Source organism: Scyliorhinus torazame, chromosome 6 (assembly GCF_047496885.1).
Source record: "Scyliorhinus torazame isolate Kashiwa2021f chromosome 6, sScyTor2.1, whole genome shotgun sequence".
NCBI lineage: Eukaryota > Metazoa > Chordata > Chondrichthyes > Carcharhiniformes > Scyliorhinidae > Scyliorhinus > Scyliorhinus torazame.
The window spans coordinates 40,484,172-40,506,964 of record NC_092712.1 but is presented as its reverse complement, the minus strand read 5'-3'; the positions used below and the strand labels follow the sequence as shown (position 1 = coordinate 40,506,964).

Here is a 22,793-nt window from a genome sequence, read left to right as displayed (position 1 = left end):
ACTGCTGGTTTGTGATGCGGAGCGAGGACAGCAGCATGGGTTCAATCCCCGTACCGGCTGAGGGTATTCATGAAGGCCCCGCATTCTCAACCTTGCCCCTCACCTGACCCCTCACCACCAGTCAGATCTCCCCCTCAAAGGGGAAAGCAGCCTAGGGTTATCTGGAACTCTGGAAACTTTACTTTACTTAGTGGAGTAATGAATGCCCAAACTCTGGGTTAGTAGTCCACCATTATCAACACTTTAATTGTAGCCACCATATTGATGGTGAGAGCCTCTCTTAAACTGGCAATACGAGAGAATCTTACATAAACTCATTAAGCAACCTTGCTTTAATGTTCAAAACAGCCACTGCTGTTCCAATCTTTGTAGTCGCCTTCAGCCCGACTGCACTCCTAAACCCTGTTTCCCCCTTCACCTGGCCTTTAGTGCATCAGAGATTTTAATGGCTACACCATTGGTGGCTGGGCCGTCCACTGCCCAGGCTGTATAGCCCTGGAATTCCTGACATCCACCTCTCTCTGCTCCTTTTAAGAATTCCTTTAAACCTACCTCACTGGCGAAGATTTCAACTACTGTCCTATCATGAAATAATGGGGCTCAGTGTCAAATCCTGTCTGACAACACTTCTAGGAAGGGCACGTTTTATGTATGATATTGTTGCTGTCAACGGCTCAAATTTGAGATCTAAAGACAAGCCAAAGGTTGATTTGACATTTTGTGCTCACTGGCAAACAAGTAACATTGTAGACTAATACCATTTTAAATTGTTTTAACATTTAGGCAACCACTATTATGTTGAGGGCAAAAAGGATGCCTTACTCTGTGGAAACAACTCAGATACTGGGTAAGTAGAATGTTGTGGTCATCTATTTATCGGCAAGGCAACATGCAAACTGTAACTGGTCCCAATGTTTCTGTTAACATTCAATTGTTGTATGCGGCCTATTTTCTTTGAGTGCACAGTCCCATTAAGTTCATTTGCTTGGCTGAAGGTAGGCATTATTTATCAAAAAGCAAGGCTAGCACGGTACCGAGACATCTAACATGAGACTTGGTTGATAAGACTTTGTTCAGAATACTGACTGAGGCCTAGGTTGTAGTTGCAGCCCGCTCATTATTTGTTATGTGTTTCTCCAGATCCCTCTCTCTCTCTCAGTAGTAGTTTTTTCTCCTGAAAGGCGCCTGTTTATCTGATCAAGGAAGGGTTGAGCAGACCTCATATGAAATAATTTTCAAAACAGCAGCCGCCCTAGCCAGTGTTGCTATGGTGACGGCAGCTACATTTATCCCTGCAATGTTTATGGCCGACTAAAGGATGGAATAAAATAAACAGATTCTTATCGTGGCCACCTCAGATTGTCTTTGTGTCGAAAAGGATATTTAGTTTCTGGACTCTTGATTTTTGCATTGGTACTTTTCTGCTTTTTAAAAAGTTTGAATAGATAGTGGGCGGGAATGGGCCGCTGGGAGTACGGATTCTGGCCCCTACAGGGGGCCAGCACAGCGCTGAAGCGGTTCACGCAGCTCCAGCCTCCCATCCCGGCGTGAACTGTGCGCCGCGGGATCCGCACATGCGCAGTGGCACCGCCGTCAACGAACACATGCGCAGTGGCGTGGCGCCAACCCGCGCATGCGCCGTGGCCTCCCTCAACGTGCCGGCGTGCAGAGTTCCTGCCGGCTGCGACCAGGTGTGGACAGCGCTGGTGGGACTCTGCCTTTTTAGAGCGGCAGCTCGGCCCACCCGGGCCGGAGAATCGGCAGCCAAACGCGCCAGTGCCAATGGCGCCGATTCTCCGCTGCGCGGAGAATTGCGAGCCGGCGTCGGGGTGGCATTGCGCGGTTGCGGGGATTCTCTGGCGCAGGGCTGGGAGAATCCCGCTCAGAATCTTTCCAAAGCTAGTTGCCCCTTTTGTTGATTTTAAGCCTCCACCACCATTCATTTAGATCATAGCTGATTTGAACCTCCACTCCATTTAACTGCCTTAGCTCCAAATCCCGATAAAAATCTGTGACCCCCCAGTCTTGGAAGCTCTCCCACAGCCTTTTGGGAAGAGAGTTTCAGAATTCTCATCACCCTCTGTGTGAAAAACTTCCCCCAAAGACTTAGCTCAAACTTTGTGATTTCCGCCCCTTTGTTCTGGGTTTCTCCTGCCGAGGAAATGGGTTTTCTACCTTGAATCCCTTTAATGGTTCAAATCCCTTCAACGTGATCAGCCCTTAACCCAGCTGGTGCTGCATCGCCCCCTGACCCTTTCACTGGTTGAATCTGCGCAGTGCCCCTTCCATGATGACTGTATAATGGAGCAGTTGCTGGCGCTTTCTGTCACAGTACCTGCCATGGTGTCCGCGAGCCACCTGGATGAAAGAGGTGTACATTCTCACCTGAACATTGGGAAGACCAAACCAAAGGGCTCGATCCGTCGTCGAGTGGCCCAGCAGCCCGGACACACCCATAACCATCATCACAGCTTCCAAAGTCAGATCGGCCTTCCTGAAAGTGAACCTCAGAAGGCGATGTGCCTGGACGGGATCCCTGGTCGTGCACTCAGAGCCGGCCCGGACCAGCTGGCAAATGTGTTTCCGGACATCTTTAACCTGTCCCTACTCCACTCCAAGCTCCCCACCTGCTTCAAGAAGACCACCATCATCGGTGCCAAAGAAGAACCAGGCAACGTGACTCAATGACTACCGTCCGGTGGCCCTGACTTCAGTCATAATGAAGTGCTTCGAGAGGTTGAGCATGAAGCGTATCACCTCCATACTCCCAGGACGCCTAGATCCACTGCAATTTGCATACTGCCGCAACCGGTCTACAGCAGACACAATCTCCCTGGCCCTACACTCATCCCCAGAGCATCTCGACAATAAAGACTCCTACATCAGACTCATATTTATTGACTACAGCTCCGCCTTCAACACTATAATCCCAGCCAAGCTCATATCAAAGCTCCAAAACCTAGGACTTGGCTCCTCACTCTGCAACTGGATCCTCGACTTTCTGACCCACAGACCACAATCAGTAAGAAGAAACAACAACACCTCCTCCACAGTAGTTCTCAATACCGGGGCCCCGCAAGGCTGCATACTTAGCCCCCTACTATACTCCCTGTACACACATGGTGCGGGCAGGCTCCGGGGTCCTGGGGGGGGGCGCGAGGCAATGAAGCCCCGGGGGGTGTCCCCACGGTGGCCTGGCCCGCGATCGGGGCCCACCGATCCTCGGGGGAGCCTGTGCCATGGGGGCACTCTTTTTCTTCCGCCTTCGCACAGCCAATTATCACTCTGTAACAACCCACAGCCAATTATCACACTGTAACATCCCACAGCCAATTATCACACTGCAATATCCCACAGCCAATTATCACACTGTAACATCCCACAGCCAATTATCAAACTGTAACATCCCACAGACAATTATCAAACTGTAACATCCCACAGACAATTATCACACTGCAATATCCCACAGCCAATTATCACACTGTAACATCCCACAGCCAATTATCAAACTGTAACATCCCACAGACAATTATCAAACTGTAACATCCCACAGCCAATTATCACACTGTAACATCCCACAGCCAATTATCACACTGTAATATCCCACAGCCAATTATCACACTGTAACATCTCACAGCCAATTATCACACTGTAACATCCCACAGCCAATTATCACACTGTAACATCCCACAGCCAATTATCACACTGTAACATCCCACAGCCAATTATCACACTGTAATATCCCACAGCCAATTATCACACTGTAACATCCCACAGCCAATTATCATACTGTAATATCCCACAGCCAATTATCAAACTGTAACATCCCACAGCCAATTATCACACTGTAACATCCCACAGCCAATTATCACACTGTAACATTCCACAGCCAATTATCACACTGTAATATCCCACAGTCAATTATCACACTGTAACTTCCCACAGCCAATTATCACACTGTAACTTCCCACAGCCAATTATCACACTGTAACTTCCCACAGCCAATTATCACACTGTAACATCTCACAGCTAATTATCACACTGTAACATCCCACAGCCAATTATCACACTGTAACTTCCCACAGCCAATTATCACACTGTAACATTCCACAGCCAATTATCACACTGTAATATCCCACAGTCAATTATCACACTGTAACTTCCCACAGCCAATTATCACACTGTAATATCCACAGCCAATTATCGCACTGTAACATCCCACAGTCAACTATCACACTGTACCATCCCCTGACAATTGTCACACTGTGACATTCCACAGCCATTAGCACACTAACGTCCCACAGCCAATTATCACACTGTAACATTCCACAGCCAATTATCACACTGTAACATCCCACAGACAATTATCACACTGTAACATCCCACAGCCATTATCACACGGTAACATTCCACAGCCATTATCACACTGTGACATCCCACAGCCAATTATCACACTGTGTATCCCACAGCCAATTATCACACTGTAACATCCCACAGACAATTATCACACTCTAACATCCCACAGCCATTAGCACACTGTAACATCCCACAGTCATTAGCACACTGTAACATCCCACAGCCAATTATCACACTGTAACATTCCACAGCCAATTATCACACTGTAACATCCCACAGCCAATTATCACACTGTAACATCCCACAGACAATTATCACACTGTAACATCCCACAGCCATTATCACACTGTAACATTCCACAGCCAATTATCACACTGTTACATCCCATGGCCAATTATCACACTGTAATATCCTACAGCCAATTTTGACACTGTAATATTCTACAGCCAATTATCACACTGTAACATCCCACAGCCAATTATCACACTGTACCATCCTCAGACAATTGTCACACTGTGACATCCCACAGCCAATTATCACACTGTAACATCCCACAGCCATTATCACACTGTGATATCCCACAGTCATTTATCACACTGTAACATCCCACAGCCATTTATCACACTGCGATATCCCACAGTCATTTATCACACTGTAACATCCCACAGCCAATTATCACACTGCGATATCCCACAGTCATTTATCACACTGTAACATCCTCAGACAATTGTCACACTGACATCCCACAGCCAATTATCACACTGTAACATCCCACAGCCATTATCACACTGTGATATCCCAGTCATTTATCACACTGTAACATCCCACAGACATTTATCACACTGTAACATTCCACAGCCAATTATCACACTGTAACATCCCACAGCCAATTATCACACTGTAACATACCACAGCCAATTATCACACTGTAACATCCCACAGCCAATTATCGCACTGTAACATACCACAGCCAATTATCACACTGTAACATCCCCCAGCCAATTATCACACTAACATTTCACAGCCAATTATCACACTGTAACATTCCACAGCCAATTATCACACTGTAACATCCCACAGCCAATTATCACACGGTAACATCCCACAGCCAATTATCACACTGTGACTTCCCACAGACAATTATCACACTGTAATATCCCACAGCCAATTATCACACTGTAATATCCCACTGCCAATTATCACACTGTAACATCTCACAGCCAATTATCGCACTGTAACATCCCACAGACAATTATCACACTGTGACATCCCACAGCCAATTATCAAACTGTGACTTCCCACAGACAATTATCACACTGTAACATCTCACAGCCAATTATCACACTGTAATAACCCACAGCCAATTATTACACTGTAACAAGTCACAGCCAATTATCACACTGTAACATGTCACAGACAATTGTCACACTGTGACATCCCACAGCCAATTATCACACTGTAACATCCCACAGCCATTATCACACTGTAATATCCCACAGCCAATTATCACACTGTAATATCCCACAGCCAATTATCACACTGTAACATCCCACAGCCAATTTTCAGACTCTAACATCCCACCGCCAATTATCACACTAATATCCCACAGCCAATTATCACACTGTAACATCCCACAGCCAATCATCACACTGTGACATCCCACAGACAATTATCACACTGTAACATCCCACAGCCAATTATCACACTGTAATATCCCACTGCCAATTATCACACTGTAACATCTCACAGCCAATTATCGCACTGTAACATCCCACAGACAATTATCACACTGTGACATCCCACAGCCAATTATCAAACTGTGACTTCCCACAGACAATTATCACACTGTAACATCTCACAGCCAATTATCACACTGTAATAACCCACAGCCAATTATTACACTGTAACAAGTCACAGCCAATTATCACACTGTAACATGTCACAGACAATTGTCACACTGTGACATCCCACAGCCAATTATCACACTGTAACATCCCACAGCCATTATCACACTGTAATATCCCACAGCCAATTATCACACTGTAATATCCCACAGCCAATTATCACACTGTAACATCCCACAGCCAATTTTCAGACTCTAACATCCCACCGCCAATTATCACACTAATATCCCACAGCCAATTATCACACTGTAACATCCCACAGCCAATCATCACACTGTGACATCCCACAGACAATTATCACACTGTAACATCCCACAGCCAATTATCACACTGTAATATCCCACTGCCAATTATCACACTGTAACATCTCACAGCCAATTATCGCACTGTAACATCCCACAGACAATTATCACACTGTGACATACCACAGCCAATTATCAAACTGTGACTTCCCACAGACAATTATCATACTGTAACATCTCACTGCCAATTATCACACTGTAATAACCCACAACCAATTATTACACTGTAAGATTTCACAGCCAATTATCACACTGTAACATTCCACAGACAATGATCACACCGTAACATCCCACAGTCATTTATCACACTGTACCATCCCCATACACTTGTCACACTGTGACATTCCACAGCCATTATCACACTGTAACATCCCACAGCCATTATCACACTGTGATATCCCACAGTCATTTATCATACTGTAACATCCCACAGCCAATTATCACACTGTAACATCCAACAGTCATTTATCACACTGTGACATCTCACAGTCATTATCACACTCTAACATCCCACAGCCAATTATTACACAGTGACATCCCACAGTCATTTATCACACTGTAAAATCCCACAGCCAATTATCACACTGTAACATCCCACAGTCATTTATCACACTGTGACATCCCATGGCCAATTATCACACTGTAATACCCTACAGCCAATTTTGACACTGTAATATTCTACAGCCAATTTTCACGTAATATCCCACAGCCAGTTATCACACTGTAACATCTCACAGTCAATTATCACACTGTGACATCCCACAGCCAATTATCACACAGTAAACTCTAACAGCTGAGAGTAGGTGCTGAGCAACAATGTGTGGGAGGGTGCGAGTTGACAGCCAGTGATCTGTTGGTGGTGGTTTGGGAATTTGAGGGGTGGCAGGCGGCACTGATCATAGAATCATAGAATTTACAGTGCAGAAGGAGGTGCTTCAGCCCATCGAGTGTGCACTGGCCTTTGGAAAGAGCACCCTACTTAAGCCCACGGCCCCACCCTATCCTCTTAACCCAGTAACCCCACCTAATCTTTTTTTTTGAACACTAAGGGCAATTTTAACATGGCCAATGCTCCGCAACTACACATCTTTGGACTGTGGGAGTAAACCGGAGCACCCGGAGGAAACCCACGCAGACACGGGAGAGCGTGCAGACTCAGCACAGACAGTGACCCAAGCCGGGAATCGAACCTGGGATCCTGGATCGGTGAAGCAACAGTGCTAACCATTGTGCTGCCAGGACAGAGGTGGTAACTTTCCCTTGCAGCTCGGTGGAGGTTGTAGGTATTCCTTTGACATTAGACAGTGGTCCTCCTGGTCATGCTGCCCGCACTGACAGCCACTGCCACTGCATCCCAGGCACCATTGCTGACCTGCTGCTGGGCCTCCGACCCCCTCAGCCCCTCAGCAGAACAGGATATCCCGTCTCCCACCCACCGTGACAAGAAGCCTGGCCAGGTCGGCATCACCAAAGTGAGGAGCAGGTCTGTGTGCTGCCATGCTTGTGTGTTGCCTGGGAGTGAGTGATAGGGGAGCGTTTAAAAGCAGATCCCCCTTGTTAGCGGCGAGACACTGAGGCGTCAGTCTGGCGAATCAGGCGGCGAGAAGTTCGTGGGGGCTCATTGCCAGCACTAAGTGCCGATGAATACGGGCCGCAAGCAGCCAACGCGACAGTCGAGGAACACACCCCGATAAACACGCCCAAAATGACACTTCGAAATGTTTCCGTTGAATCCCACCCACATGTATCAGGTGTAACAAGTTATAGATTTAAAGTCCATCTCTCTGTCTTAGAGGCAGCGAGCATTGAAGCAAATTAACCCTCCTCATCCCTTCCTCCATCCTTTTGTCTTCTGCCTCTGATCCATTGAGCAATGATTATAAAAGCAAGAATTCTACGGCGCGTAGAACATCCCAAAGCCTGTCCACCATCTACAAGGCACACGTCAGGAGTGTAATAGAATATTCACCACTTGGCTGGATGATTGCAGCTCCAACACTCAAGAAGCTCAACAGCATGCAGGACAAAGCAGCTAGCTTGATTGGCACCCCATCCCCTCCTTAAACATTCACCAACGCATAATGTCAACCACGTGTACCATCTACAAGAGGCCCTGCAGCAACTCACTAAAGCTCCTTAGGCAACACCTTCCAAACCCACGACCACTACTTTCTCGGAGGACAAGAGCAGCTGGTACATAGGAACACCGAGGTTCCCCTCCAATTCTGACTTGGAAATATATCGTCAGTCCTTCACTGTCGCTAGGTCAAAATCCTGGAACTCCCTCTCGAATGCTGCAGACCATCTGGTGGAGGGTACACTCACAGTGCTGTTAAAGAAGGTGGCTCCCTGCCATGTTTAAAGGGCAATTCAGGATGGGCAATAAATGGTGGCCTAACCCATGAAAGAGCAACATTCCCGCTTGTCTGAACATTGGTTCAGTGGATTCAAAAATCTCTCTCTGACCCACCACTCCCAAACCTGCCTACTCTCTGGAACTGCTTTCTCTTCATTCACTCGCCACCTTAAAAACCCACCTTTTAATAATAATAATCTTTATTATTGTCACAAGTAGGCTTACATTATCACTGCAATGGAGTTACTGTGAAAATCCCCTCGTCGCCACATTCTGGCACCTGTTCGGGTACACTGAGGGAGAATTCAGAATGTCCAATTCACCGAACAAGCACGTCCTTCGGGACTTGTGGGAGGAAACCGGAGCACCCGGAGGAAGCCCACGCAGGCACGGGGAGAACGTGCAGACTCCGTATGATGTGTTAGACAGGTTGGTTCGATGTGGACTGCACTCGATGCAGGGAAGTTAGAAACAGACATCTAACACAGGAGAAGATCCAACACTGTTTTATTCAACTAGATGAACTGCTGTACATATTCAGCTGTGGGTCGACACTATTCTGATCTGACTAGTGACCTTGTAGTAGCCTGACCAGACTTACTAGCTACAGCATGGTGTTTGTGCTTGCTAGCTTGTGGACTCTGACTGTCTCAGTAGCTGGGTCCCGAGAGAGCGGGAAACCTAGTGCCCTCTGGCTTTATAGTGGTAGTGTCCTGTCTGGTGATTGGCAGTGCTGTGTTGTGTGCTTACTGGTCATCCTATGTGTCAATCACTGCCTGTCTGCATCTCATTATATACATGAGTGGATATTATGACACCATACAGACAGTGACCCAAGCGGGAATTGAATCCGGGTCCCTGGCGCCGAGAAGCAACAGTGCTAACCACTGTGCTACTGATTGAGTTTTCAGTTGCCTCTCTTGGACCTTACACTGGACCAGTGTTCTCAGCAATCCTATTGTGGCCAGGTCACCTTATTCGACACATGATACAACATATATGCAAAGAATGAGGTGAACCTTGTAACAATCCACCAGAGCTGAATTGGGATTCAGGGCTTAGGAACACCCCGATAAACTCTCCCAAAATGACACTGTGAAATGTTTCCGTTGAATCGCACCCACATGTATCAGGTGTAACATGTTTTTTGATTTAAAGTCCATCTCTCTGTCTTAGAGGCAGCCAGCACTGAAGCAAATTAACCCTCCTCATCCCTTCCTCCATCCTTTTGTCTTCTGCGTCTGGTCCATTGAGCAATGATTGAGATGAATGTGAACAATAATGCACTGGGACAAGAAAGAATATCTTTCGTGGCAGCAGCTGATCATCGCACAGCATTCGGTCATAGTTCAGCTGTTAAAATATTTCAATACTTCCTTCAATGAGGGGGGACCACACCATGTACTAGAATGGAGCAACGCTACAATTTGTTAATGTTATCAATACTCTTACATACAGGGTTTTCATTTTAATTTTAATGTGGGGCCGGCACTGTGTCCTCAGTCGATTGGGCTGCCGCAGGGTCTTAAAGTCCATCTGAATTTTAATTTCTCACCTGAGGAACAGCACTCTTCACTGTGGTTGGGGCGGCATGGTGGCACAGTGGTTAGCACTGCTGCCTCACAACACCAGGGACCTGGGTTCAATTCCGGCTGTGTGGAGTCTGCACGTTCTCCCCGTGTCTGCGTGGGTTTCCTCCAGGTGCTCCAGATTCCTCCCACAGTCCAAAGATGTGCAGGTTAGGTGGATTGGCCATGCTAAATTGTTCCTTAGTGTCTAAAGGTGTGCAGGTTAGGTGGGGTTACGGCAATAGGGTGGGGAACGTGGGCCTACATAGGGTGCTATTTCAGAGGATTGGTGCAGAGCCAGTGGGCTGAATGACCATATTCTACACTGTAGGGATTCTCTGGTTTGCCACATACGGCTAATAGCAAGTGTATTGGGCAGCACTGAACTGGGGTCCACTCCTTTACCTTGCTGTGTATCTTTTTCACTCCACCTTCTCTGCCTTTTAGGTACAAAGTAGATGGAAACTGTCTTTGAGCGTATGTTTTCCCCCTCTTTCACAGAAAGTGTCCTCCTACGTTTGTATGTTTGAAGGCTGGAAGGAACCCCGATTACAATTACACCAGTTTTGATAACTTTGGATGGGCCTTCCTCTCCCTCTTTCGCCTAATGACGCAGGACTACTGGGAGAATCTGTATCACCAGGTTAGTGACAGCACAACCAATCTGTGTGACAAATGCGTCACAACACAGCAGCCCAGTTCTACACAGCAAGACTGGTGTCTTGAATATTTGCTGAATTGAAGGCATCATTTTAACCCTGTATTGGGCTACCTTTTCTGCCTGCTTTACCATTTCTACTTCTTCAGAGAGTCTGGAAGTGACAACATTGTTGTTCCAGCAGCTATAACCAGCTTTGTGTAAGTTGGGCTGAGAGTGAGCCGACAGTTAGAAACTGCACCCTTACCATTTATAAGGTCAAGGGCAGCAGGCAGCACATGGCGAAAATAACCCCTAAATTCCAAACCAATGAACTACAATTAGAAAGAAAAACAGAAAATGCTGGAAAAGCTCAGTAGGCCTGGCAGCATCTGTGGAGAGAGAAACAGAGGTGACGTTTCAAGTCTGATATGACCCCCGATGTGACCCTTTGGAAATGGGGAGTGGGAGAAATGTGATGTTGAACAGGGTGAGAAGGGACACACAGTTACTTCTGTAGTTCATAAACCAATCCATGTTAAGAACTTTTGGATTTTCTGTTGCAGCCAAGTGATTTTAGGCTGTTGCAGTTGAAACAAATTGGCGTGTGAAAATGAACAAACTTGCAAAATGTGTTACTTTTTAAAAATTATGTCAAGTCTTTCCAAAGCGCCATGCATTTCAATAACTGTGACGCTGAGTGAGGCACACTTTTTCAAGTCCACTTAAATGCTATCTTTTCTGTGTTGCCCTGTCAATTATCCTTTGATTATAGCTGCCTCAATGACTGAAATCAAGCCGAAATAATTCTTTAACTGGCCGAGGAGCACTTTCAGTCAGATGGCATGAGCTGGAAATGCCAACCGCCTCACAAGGACCTCGATTAAGAGCTTTTAAGAAGGCCATTTGTGCCCACAAACAGTTGTATATACACTGTGTGAACTTCCATCCATTCAGGAACACCAGCCTCCCGTATTGGCCTGACAGGTCCATTGTCTACCCAGTGGCCAAGATGCTTAGAGTTCAGTGAAGTGTCCACATAATGCAGCAGGGCATCAACCCTTCAGATCTTGTAACAAAGGGGCACTCAAAGAATGTGGGATGAATTGAGGTTGACGATAGAGATGCTTTGACAAAGGGTCTCGGATCGTGTTTTCGGGATCCTTAAGGGGGAGGGGGAGCAGCCCCAAGTCGTAGTCCACATAGATACCAACGACATAGGTCGGAAAAGGGATAGGGATGTAAGGCAGGAATTCAGGGAGCTAGGTGGAAACTTAGATCTAGGACAAACAGAGTTATTATCGCTGGGTTGTTACCCGTGCCACGTGATAGCGAGGCGAGGAATAGGGAGAGAGAGGAGTTGAACACGTGGCTACAGGGATGGTGCAGGAGGGAGGGTTTCAGATTTCTGGATAATTGGGGCTCATTCTGGGGTCGGTGGGACCTCTACAAACGTGATGGTCTAAACCTGGACCAGAGGGGTACCAATATCCTGGGGGGGAAATTTGATAATGCTCTTCGGGAGGGTTTAAACTAGTTCAGCAGGGGCTTGGGAACCTGAATTGTAGCTCCAGAATACAGGAGGTTGTGAGTAGTGAGGTCATGAGTAAGGTTTCAAAGTTGCAGGAGTGTACTGGCGGGCAGGAAAGTGGTTTAAAGTGTGTCTTCTTCAATGCCAGGAGCATCAAGAATAAGGTGGGTGAACTTGCGGCATGGGTTGGTACCTGGGACTTCGATGTTGTGCCCATTTCGGAGACATGGATAGAGCAGGGACAGGAATGGTTGTTGCAGGTGCCGGGGTTTAGATATTTCAGTAAGCTCAGGGAAGGTGATAAAAGAGGGGGAGGGGTGGCATTGTTAGTCAAGGACAGTATTACGGTGGCAGTAAGGACGTTTGATGAGGACTCGTCTACTGAGGTAGTATGGGCTGAGGTTAGAAACAGGAAAGGAGAGGTCACCCTGTTAGGGGTTTTCTATAGGCCTCCGAAAAGTTCCAGAGATGTAGAGGAAAGGATTGCAAAGATGATTCTGGATAGGAGCGAAAGCAACAGGGTAGTTGTTATGGGGGGCTTTAACTTTCCAAATATTGACTGGAAACACTATAGTTCAAGTACTTTAGATGGGTCCGTTTTTGTCCAATGTGTGCAGGAGGGTTTCCTGACACAGTATGTAGATAGGCCAACGAGAGGCGAGGCCATATTGGATTTGGTACTGGGTAATGAACCAGGACAGATGTAAGATTTGGAGGTAGGTGAGCACTTTGGTGATAGTGATCACAATTCGATTACGTTTACTTTAGTGATGGAAAGGGCAAGGGCAAGAGTTATATCTGGGGAAAGGCAATTATGATGCGATGAGGCAAGACTTAGGATGCATCGGATGGAGAGGAAAACTGCAGGGGATGGGCACAATGGAAATGTGGAGCTTGTTCAAGGAACAGCTACTGCGTGTCCTTGATAAGTATGTACCTGTCAGGCAGTGAGGAAGTGGTCGAGCGAGGGAACCGTGGTTTACTAAAGCAGTCAAAACACTTGTCAAGAGGAAGAAGGAGGCATATGTAAAGATGAGACATGAAGGTTCAGTTAGGGCGCTCGAGAGTTATAAGCTAGCTCGGAAGGACCTAAAGAGAGAGCTAAGACGAGCCAGGAGGGGACATGAGAAGTCTTTGGCAGGTAGGATCAAGGATAACCCTAAAGCTTTCTATAGATATGTCAGGAATAAAAGAATGACTAGGGTAAGAGTAGGGCCAGTCGAGGACAGTAGTGGGAAGTTGTGCATGGAGTCCGAGGAGATAGGAGAGGTGCTAAATGAATATTTTTTGTCAGTATTCACACAGGAAAAAGACAATGATGTCGAGGAGAATACTGAGATTCAGGCTACTAGACTAGAAGGGCTTGAGGTTCATAAGGAGGAGGTGTTAGCAATTCTGGAAAGTGTGACAATAGATAGGTCCCCTGGGCCAGGTGGGATTTATCCTAGGATTCTCTGGGAAGCTAGGGAGGAGATTGCTGAGCCTTTGGCTTTGATCTTTAAGTCATCTTTGTCTACAGGAATAGTGCCAGAAGACTGGTGGATAGCAAATGTTGTCCCCTTGTTCAAGAAGTGGAGTAGAGACAACCTCGGTAACTATAGGCCAGTGCGCCTTACTTCTGTTGTGGGCAAAGTCTTGAAAAGGTTTATAAGAGATAGGATGTATAATCATCTGGAAAGGAATAATTTGATTAGAGATAGTCAACATGGTTTTGTGCAGGGTAGGTCGTGCCTCACAAACCTTATGAGTTCTTTGAGAAGGTGACCAAACAGGTGGATGAGGGTAAAGCAGTTGATGTGGTGTAAATGGATTTCAGTGAAGCGTTTGATAAGGTTCCCCACGGTAGGCTACTGCAGAAAATACGGAGGCATGGGATTCAGGGTGATTTAGCAGTTTGGATCAGAAATTGTCTAGCTGGAAGAAGACAAAGGGTGGTGGTTGATGGGAAATGTTCAGACTGGAGTCCAGTTACTAGTGGTGTACCACAAGGATCTGTTTTGGGGCCACTGCTGTCTGTCATTTTTATAAATAACCTGGAGGAGGGCGTAGAAGGATGGGTGAGTAAATTTGCAGATGACACTAAAGTTGGTGGAGTTGTGGACAGTGCGGTAGGATGTTACAAGTTACAGAGACATGGATAAGCTGCAGCGCTGGGCTGAGAGGTGGCAAATGGAGTTTAATTCAGAAAAGTGTGAGGTGATTCATTTTGGAAGGAATAACAGGAAGACAGAGTACTGGACTAATGGTAAGATTCTTGGCAGTGTGGATGAGCAGAGAGATCTCGGTGTCCATGTACATAGATCCCTGAACGTTGCCACTCAAGTTGAGAGGGTTGTTAAGAGGGCGTATGGTGTGTTAGCTTTTATTGGTAAAGGGATTGAGTTTCGGAGCCATGAGGTCATGTTGCAGCTGTACAAAACTCTGATGCGGCCGCACTTGGAGTATTGCGTGCAATTCTGGTCGCCGCATTATAGGAAAGATGTGGAAGCATTGGAAAGGGTGCAGAGGAGATTTACCAGAATGTTGCCTGGTATGGAGGGAAGATGTTATGAGGGAAGGCTGAGGGACTTGAGGCTGTTTTCGTTCGAGAGAAGAAGGTTAAGAGGTGACTTAATTGAGGCATACAAGATGATCAGAGGATTAGATAGGGTGGACACTGAGAGCCTTTTTCCTCGGATGGTGTGTCTAGCACGAGGGGACATAGCTTTAAATTGAGGGGAGATAGATATAGGACAGATGTCAGAGGTAGGTTCTTTACTCAGAGAGTAGTAAGGGCATGGAACAGTAATGAACTCGCCAACACTAAGGGCATTTAAATGGTCATTGGAAAGACATATGGACGATAAGGGAATAGCGTCGATGGGCTTTAGATTGGTTTCACAGGTCGGCGCAACATCGAGGGCCGAAGGGCCTGTACTGCGCTGTAATGTTCTGTGTTCTATGTCATCCTGACTCGAAACGTTAGCTTCCTTCCGAAAAATGAAAATGAAATGAAAATCGCTTATTGTCACAAGTAGGCTTCAAATGAAGTTACTGTGAAAAGCCCCTAGTCGCCACATTCCGGCGCCTGTTCGGGGAGGCTGGTACGGGCTTCTCTCCCCACAGGTGCTGTCAGACATGCTTTGTGTCCAGTATTTTCTGTTTTTGTTTAACTATTTGCCTGCGTGGTTCTGCCTTCTCTGCCGCTTTTCTATTCCTTCATGGGAAGTGAGTGTTGTTGGCAGGACCCATCCCCAATTGCCCTTCAGAAGTTGCTAGTGAGACACTTTTCTGAAGCGCTGCTGTCCATGTGGTGTGGGTACACCCACACTGCTGTTAGGGAGGGAGTTCCAGGATTTTGACCCAGCAATACTGAATGAACGGCAATAGAGGTGCTGTTTGAAAAAGCCTTGGTGAGTTGCTGCACTGCGTTTTGTAGCTGGTACACACACTGTGCTTGGGTTTGAGGGATTGAGTGCCCTAGGTAGTAGATGGGGTGCCAAATAGGCGGCTTTTTCCTGGATAGTGTCGAGCTTCTTAAGCACTGTAGAAGCCCCAATCATCCAGGCAAATGGAGAGTATTCCATCGTACTCCGGACCTGTGCCTTGTAGATGATGGACAGGCTTTGGGGAGTCAGGAGGTGTGTTACTGTTCACAGGATTACTAGTCTCTGATCTGCTCTTGGAGCCACGGTATTTATATGACTGGTCCAGTTCAGTTTCAGGTTAATGGGAACCCCCAGGATGTTGTTAGTTGGGGATTCAGTGAAGTGAACGGCAAGGAAAGATGATTAGAATCTCTCTTGTCGGAGGCAATCATTACCTGGCACTTGTGTGGTTTCTTTCTTCTTTCCATTCCTGGCTCTAAAATTTCAGTCCTCAAAGAAGATTATTGTGCTCCAAATATATTTACCAGAGCATCATCTTAATATGAGAGCTCGATCGTGTAAGAAATGAAATCAGAAAATAATGTTTTCCCAGAAAAGATTGTGAAAATCAGCAACGTGCTTTGCCACAAAATGCTGGGAACATCTTTAAGGGTAAGAGTATCAATGAATTGGGAGACAAGCAAGACAATGGAGTTGAAATTCAGATCAGCTGCTACCTAACGTCAATGGTGGAACTGGCTTGAGGGGCTGAATGGCCCCTCCTGATCCTATGAGAGAAATTAAATGCCTCAAACCTTCCACAGATCATGACCTTGCACTTTGAGAGACCAGCAGGTATGTGAATGGGAGTTCCATCCATTTATGTTGGCTTCCCATTGTGCAGAAAAGCCAACTCTTTAAGTCCAGGGCTTCCAGCCCCAATGGCACCATTCTGACAGTTAATGATTAACCTCATTGTAAACCCACAACCAGGATTCCAGTTCAATAAAAGAATAGGCAGGAAGACATTCATTTCTGTTGCACCTTTCACAAACACAGGACATACCAGAGCAATGAAGTGTAGTCACCGTACAAGGTGCAGAGGGTGCCAGGGTCGGTGCGAATGTGGAGTCGAGGTTGCAATCAGATCAGCCAGGATCGTATTGAATGGCGGGGCCGGTTCTAGGGGCCGAATGGTGGATTCGGCCCCTCAAGCCTACTCCTTGTTCATTTGTTTGTATTTTCAGGGAATGTGACGGGATAATGACCAACTAACCTATTTCAGTGATGTTGGTTCAGGGGTTCAGTAATAACCACCCAACGCCAGAGAACTTCCTTACTCTTCAAAAGGTGCCACAGGATCATTTCATCCCCCTGAGAGGGCCAAATGGGGGGGTCACAATTTAACATTCGCATGAAAGGCCGTGGGCAGGCTTCTCTGTTTGGGAGACTATGTTTTTCCCCTCAGTACTGAATCCCTTTTGGTTTATGCTGGCATTAGGATTGGTGCCCTGAAGCCATTCACTGACCCTTGCCATGTAAATTTATGCACGGCGGGGATCGCAAGGGATTCCGTTGCAAGTCCCACTATTGGGTCGCCATTTTGAGTGGGCAGCCCAGTACCGAAGTCTAGCAGCTGGCCCCCTCCCCATCCACAACACAAATACTGCCTCCCCATTCACAAGTAGGGGCATCATTCCGCATCTCCCCCCTCACCATGGGAATTGTTGAGACCGCCCCTCCCCCCCCGCCCCCAGTTGCATGCATGAGGGTGACCCAACCCCGCTCCCCCCACCCATAGATGCCCCCACCAGGGGTTCTCCATACCAGAGGCCCCCCAAACCGTAGGCAGCACAGTAGCTTAGCGGTTAGCACTATGGCTTCACAGCACCAGGGTCCCAGGTTTGATTCCCGACTTGGGTCACTGACTGTGTGGAGTCTGCACGTTCTCCCCGTGTCTGCGTGGGTTTCCTCCGGGCGCTCCGGTTTCCTCCCACAAGTCCCAAAAGACGTGCTGTTATGTGAATTGGACATTCTGAATCTTCACTCTGGGTACCCGGAATGTGGCAACTGGGGGATTTTCACAGCAACTTATTTGCAGTGTAAGCCTACTTGTGACAATAAAGATTATTATTATTATGACCAGAGACTCACCAGTAGAGACTTCACCATATTAGAGACCCTTCACCAGGGATCCCACTTATCAGAGATCCTCCCCCACGAGAGACCCACAAAACCAGAGACTTCCCGCTAGGACCCCCCCATATCAGAGACCCCCCCCCCATATCAGAGATCCCCCATGAGAGACCACTCCCACCAGTGACCCCCCCCCCCCACCAGAGACCCATAAGAGAGATCCCATCCCCGTAAGGGAGACCCCCCCCCCCCATTCCTTCCCTCCCCCAACCCGCTCCCATCAATCACCCTTGCCTGGAAGCTAAAGAGCAATCCAAGCAGAAATAGTGAAACAAATATTGTTTTTTCACTCACCTTTCCCCTACAGCTGCTTCTTCAGGAAGATGTCCAGAAAGCAGCAGCTGTTACTTCATAGAAAATGAAAATCACACCACAAAGCTTTAAACCCCCTCAGATCCAATGATCTGCAAGGCTTTTGTTCACTTCAAAGAGAAATAGCTTTTACTAAGCTGTAAATGACACCTTCCAGACAGCCAGATGTTTGCATTTCCCTTCTCACCTGAATGGATCTCAAGTATCCTGCTGTCAAACTAACTGCAATGTTTATAAACGTCTTGGAGTTAAGTGTTTCACTTCATCTTTTTCTTAACAGAAAGTACTTAACTGCTTTTGATGTGATCGAGTTGGCAGTCATAACTAGCTATTTATAAATGGAGATGTGGAGAATCCGGTGTCCAGTGAGTTAATGGGATGGAAATGGGTTGACCCATTTGCATCAGAAACGGATTGGTGACGTCGGATTCTCCGCCGCATTGGGAACTCCACTACCGGTGGCAGACAGCGGAGCATCCAGCCCGGTATCTCCAATAGTGTAGCACTCCCTTTGCACTGTATTGAAATGTCAACCTTGCTTACGTGTTCAGGTCTCTAGGGTGGGGCTTGAAACAGTCTCATTTTCTTTGAACACATCAGTTTATTAATTGCAAAAAAGAACATAGTGGGGGCAAGATGAAAAGTCTGTTTGACAGTCCAATCGGGTCGTTGGAAGCATGTTTGCTTTCTAGTTGATATGAACTGGGCGTGTGGCTAGGTCAGGTGACCAAAGACAGGAAGGGAAGACAAGGCAGGATGCAGTGTGATAAACTCTTGAGGAATAAGTCCAACCAGAATTGATGACTCCATCAAGAAGTAAGCTGAAAGATTTAGAAGAGGAGGTAGCGCAGTGGTATTCTCACTGGACTAGTAATCCGGAGACCCAGGATAAAGCTTTTGGGACACACCACGACAGATAGTGAAAAATTGAAAGCAATAAAAAAAATCTGGAATGAAAGGTCTAATGAGGACCATGAAAGCATTGTCGTGGAAACCCATCTGGTTCACTAATGTCCTTTCGGGAAGGAAATCCTTACCCGGTCTGGCCTACATGTGACTCCGCATCCACAATCAATGTGTTGACTCTTAAATGCCCTCTAAAATGGCCGAGCAAACCACGCAGTCTAGGTGGTTGGGAATGGGCAATAAATGTTGGTCGTGCCAGTGATACCCACATCGCATGAATGAATAAAAAACTTCACCTGTCCTTTCTCCTCACCCATTTTCCCCTTTTGTAACCTCGCCTTTCATTTTGTCCTTTCCCCTTGTGAAATGCAGATCCTGCGAACTGCGGGAAAGGCGTACATGCTCTTCTTTGTTGTTGTCATTTTCCTGGGATCCTTCTATCTCGTCAACTTGATCCTGGCTGTGGTCGCCATGGCTTACGATGAACAAAACCAAGCGACCATCGCGGAAAACGCTAAGAAAGAGAAAGAGTTCCAGCAGATGATGGAACAGCTTCGGAAACAGCAGGAACAGGCCGAGCAGGTATACCGCGTTTATGTGGCACCTAGTAACCAAGGTCCGGAGGCTCACAGGAGCATTGGCAAGCCAGGCTTAACATTGGACTACATGATGAGAAGTTAAAACAGGTGGTCAAAAGCTTTCTCATGGGCTCTTGAGGAGGGGACAGGTGCAGAGAATTTAGGGAGGAAATGTCAGAGCCTCGCGACTAGACAGGCAAAAGCATAGCTGGCAGTGGTGGTGATGGGAGGAAGGGGGATGCACGAGAGGCTCCCATATTTATGGAATCTGTTCCATAGATCTCCAACAGTGCAGAAGCAGGTCATTCAGGCCATCCCTCTGAAAGAACACCCTATCTCGGCCATGAACTTTGAAAGTGGCAACACAAGTGGACAAGGTAGTCAGGAAAGCATACCAAACGCTTGCCTTCATTGGACGGAGCATCGAGAATAAAAACTGTCAAGTCATGCTACAGTTGTATAGAATCTTGGTAAGGTCGCACTTGGAATATTGCGCACAATTCTGGTCGCCACACTACCAGAAGGATGTGGAGGCTTTGGAGAGGTTGCAGAAGAGATTTACCAGGATGTTGCCTGGTCTGGAGGGTGTTAACTATGTGGAGAGGCTGAATAGACTCAGACTGTTTTCATTAGAAAGACGGAGGTTGAGGGGTGATCTAGTCTACAAGATTATGCGGGGCATGGATAGAGTGGATGGGCAGGCACTCTTTCCCAGGGTGGAGGGGTCAGTCACCAGGGGGCAGCATTTCAGGTGTAAGAAGGTTTGGGGCATATACCGGTGCGGGATTCTCACACACTTGGCGCGATGGCCCGATGCCGGCGCCAAGAACGGCGCGAACCACTCCGGCGTCGGGCCACCCGGAAGTTGCGGAATCCTCCGTACTTCCGGGGGGTAGGCCGGTGCTGGAGGGGTTGGCGGCGCCGCACCGACCGGCGGCGAAGGGCCGCCCTGGTCCCGCACATGCGCAGAACCACTGACGTGTTTCCTGCGCATGCGCAGGGGATTTCTTCTCTGCACCAGCCATGGCGGAGCCCTACAGAGGCCGGTACGGGGGGGGGGAAAGAGTGCCCCCACAGCACAGGCCCGCCCGCAGATCGGTGGCCCCGATCGCAGGCCAGGCCATCCTCCCCCCCCCCCCCCCCCCCGAGGACTCCTGTAGACGTCCTTCTAGCCAGGTCCCGCTGGGATAGACCAGGTCCATTTCACGCCTGCGGGACTGCCCAAAGACGGGTGGCCGCTCGGCCCATCGGGGCCCGGAGAATTGCCGGGGGAGCCGCTGCCAACGGCCCCCAACAGGCGCGCCGTGATCCCCCGCCCTGCCCGAAAACCGGCGTCGAAGCGGCAGGGCGGGATTCACGCCGCCCCCGGACGATTCTCCGACCCGGCGGGAGGTCGGAGAATCCCACCCCAGATGTTAATTGGGGGGTTCTCAACCTGCAGAGTTTAGCAATGCGGCAAGTGTGCTAACACCCATATTATTCCTAAAAAAAAAAGACATCAAGGCCAATAAATGGAACATGCTGTTTCATACAAATCACTTCCTGCCATTTTCACAGCAGCTGGCCAGATTGGGCAATGAGACCTTGTCGAGAAGTTCCTCCGAGAGATCGCATTTAAGTGCAAGGAGCACCAGAGAAAGGAGCAACAGGACCAGGAGTGGAAAAGAGCTGGAAAAACTGGAAGAAGGTTTCGATGAGGAAAAGGAACTGAGGTCTGCATCAGAAAGTGGCTTGCCACGGAAGGTAATTCATCCGTTGCATGTTACACAGTCTCGATGAAAGAAAGGAACTTACCTATCCACTTGCATAGAATGATGTTGCTGCTCTTGTTTAAGGTTTTTCTTTCCTGTTGGTAATAACTGCTGCCCTCGTACTGTTAAAGAAAGCCAGGTGCAATTCATAGTAGAGGAAGATTCATCTCATTCTGCGCCGCACACTAAATAAAAGGAGGTACCCAGAGTCATTGGTCTGGATTTTGCCAGCCCCTTTGGGCATGGGTTGGGAAGGGGGAGGCTGGCAAACCTCCCCTGTATGAAGGAGTTGGGTGGCTGGTCTGATGTTGCCATTTCGCCAGCAGCAAACTTGCTGCTTCCTCTTAAATACATCTGTACAGTTAGTCTCAGCCAGCCCCAGCGAGTTCCACATTGCCACCACTCTCTGGGTGAGGATGTTCCATTCTGAATTCTCCATTGGATTTCTGGGTGACTATATTGTATTGACGTCCTCCAGTGACACTCCTCCCCACGAGAGGAAACATTCTCTCTGTGTCCGCCTTATCAAAACCTTTCAGAATTTTAAACGCCTCTATTGGGTCACCGTTCAGCCTTCTCTTTCTGCTCTAGATCGCCCCCTGCAGCAAATGGTGAGTCAGACGAAAGCCTCTTCCTCAGTACAGGAAGGGTACTGACCCTTCACAATAATGACCATTTGCATTTTAAACATTTTTTAAAAAGTCTCAAGGAACTTCATTATGGAACCGTGGTCCGAGAACGCCCGCCCACATAAGAATTAGGAGAACCAACTTAAATTTAGATCAAAATGATCAGTCCATGGGGAAGCTTTTTGTAAATTCGTTCTTAGGATGTGGGCATCGCTAGATGGTCCAGCATTTGTTGGCCAGCCCGAATTGCCCTTGAGGCTTGCTAGGCCATTTGAGAGGGGGGCAGTTAAGAGTCAGTCACATCACTGTGTGGGTCTGGGTCTGGGCCAGACCTGGTATGGCGGCAGATTTCCGTCCCTGAAGTACATTAGTGAACCAGATAGGTTTTTGCGACAATTGGCAATGCTTTCATGGCCATCG

The 22,793-nt window shown here is 47.6% G+C and overlaps 1 protein-coding gene across 1 annotated transcript in view; it reads left to right on the top strand.

Moving 5' to 3' along the window:
* The window catches only part of LOC140425680 (sodium channel protein type 1 subunit alpha-like), a 580,672-nt gene that overhangs the window by 426,880 nt on the left and 130,999 nt on the right, over nt 1-22,793 (top strand). Inside the window, exons 9-12 of the mRNA XM_072510176.1 lie at nt 784-847; nt 10,988-11,129; nt 19,788-19,997; nt 21,551-21,736. Coding sequence (XP_072366277.1) covers nt 784-847; nt 10,988-11,129; nt 19,788-19,997; nt 21,551-21,736 — 602 coding nt within the window. The remainder of the gene's footprint in view (nt 1-783; nt 848-10,987; nt 11,130-19,787; nt 19,998-21,550; nt 21,737-22,793) is intronic.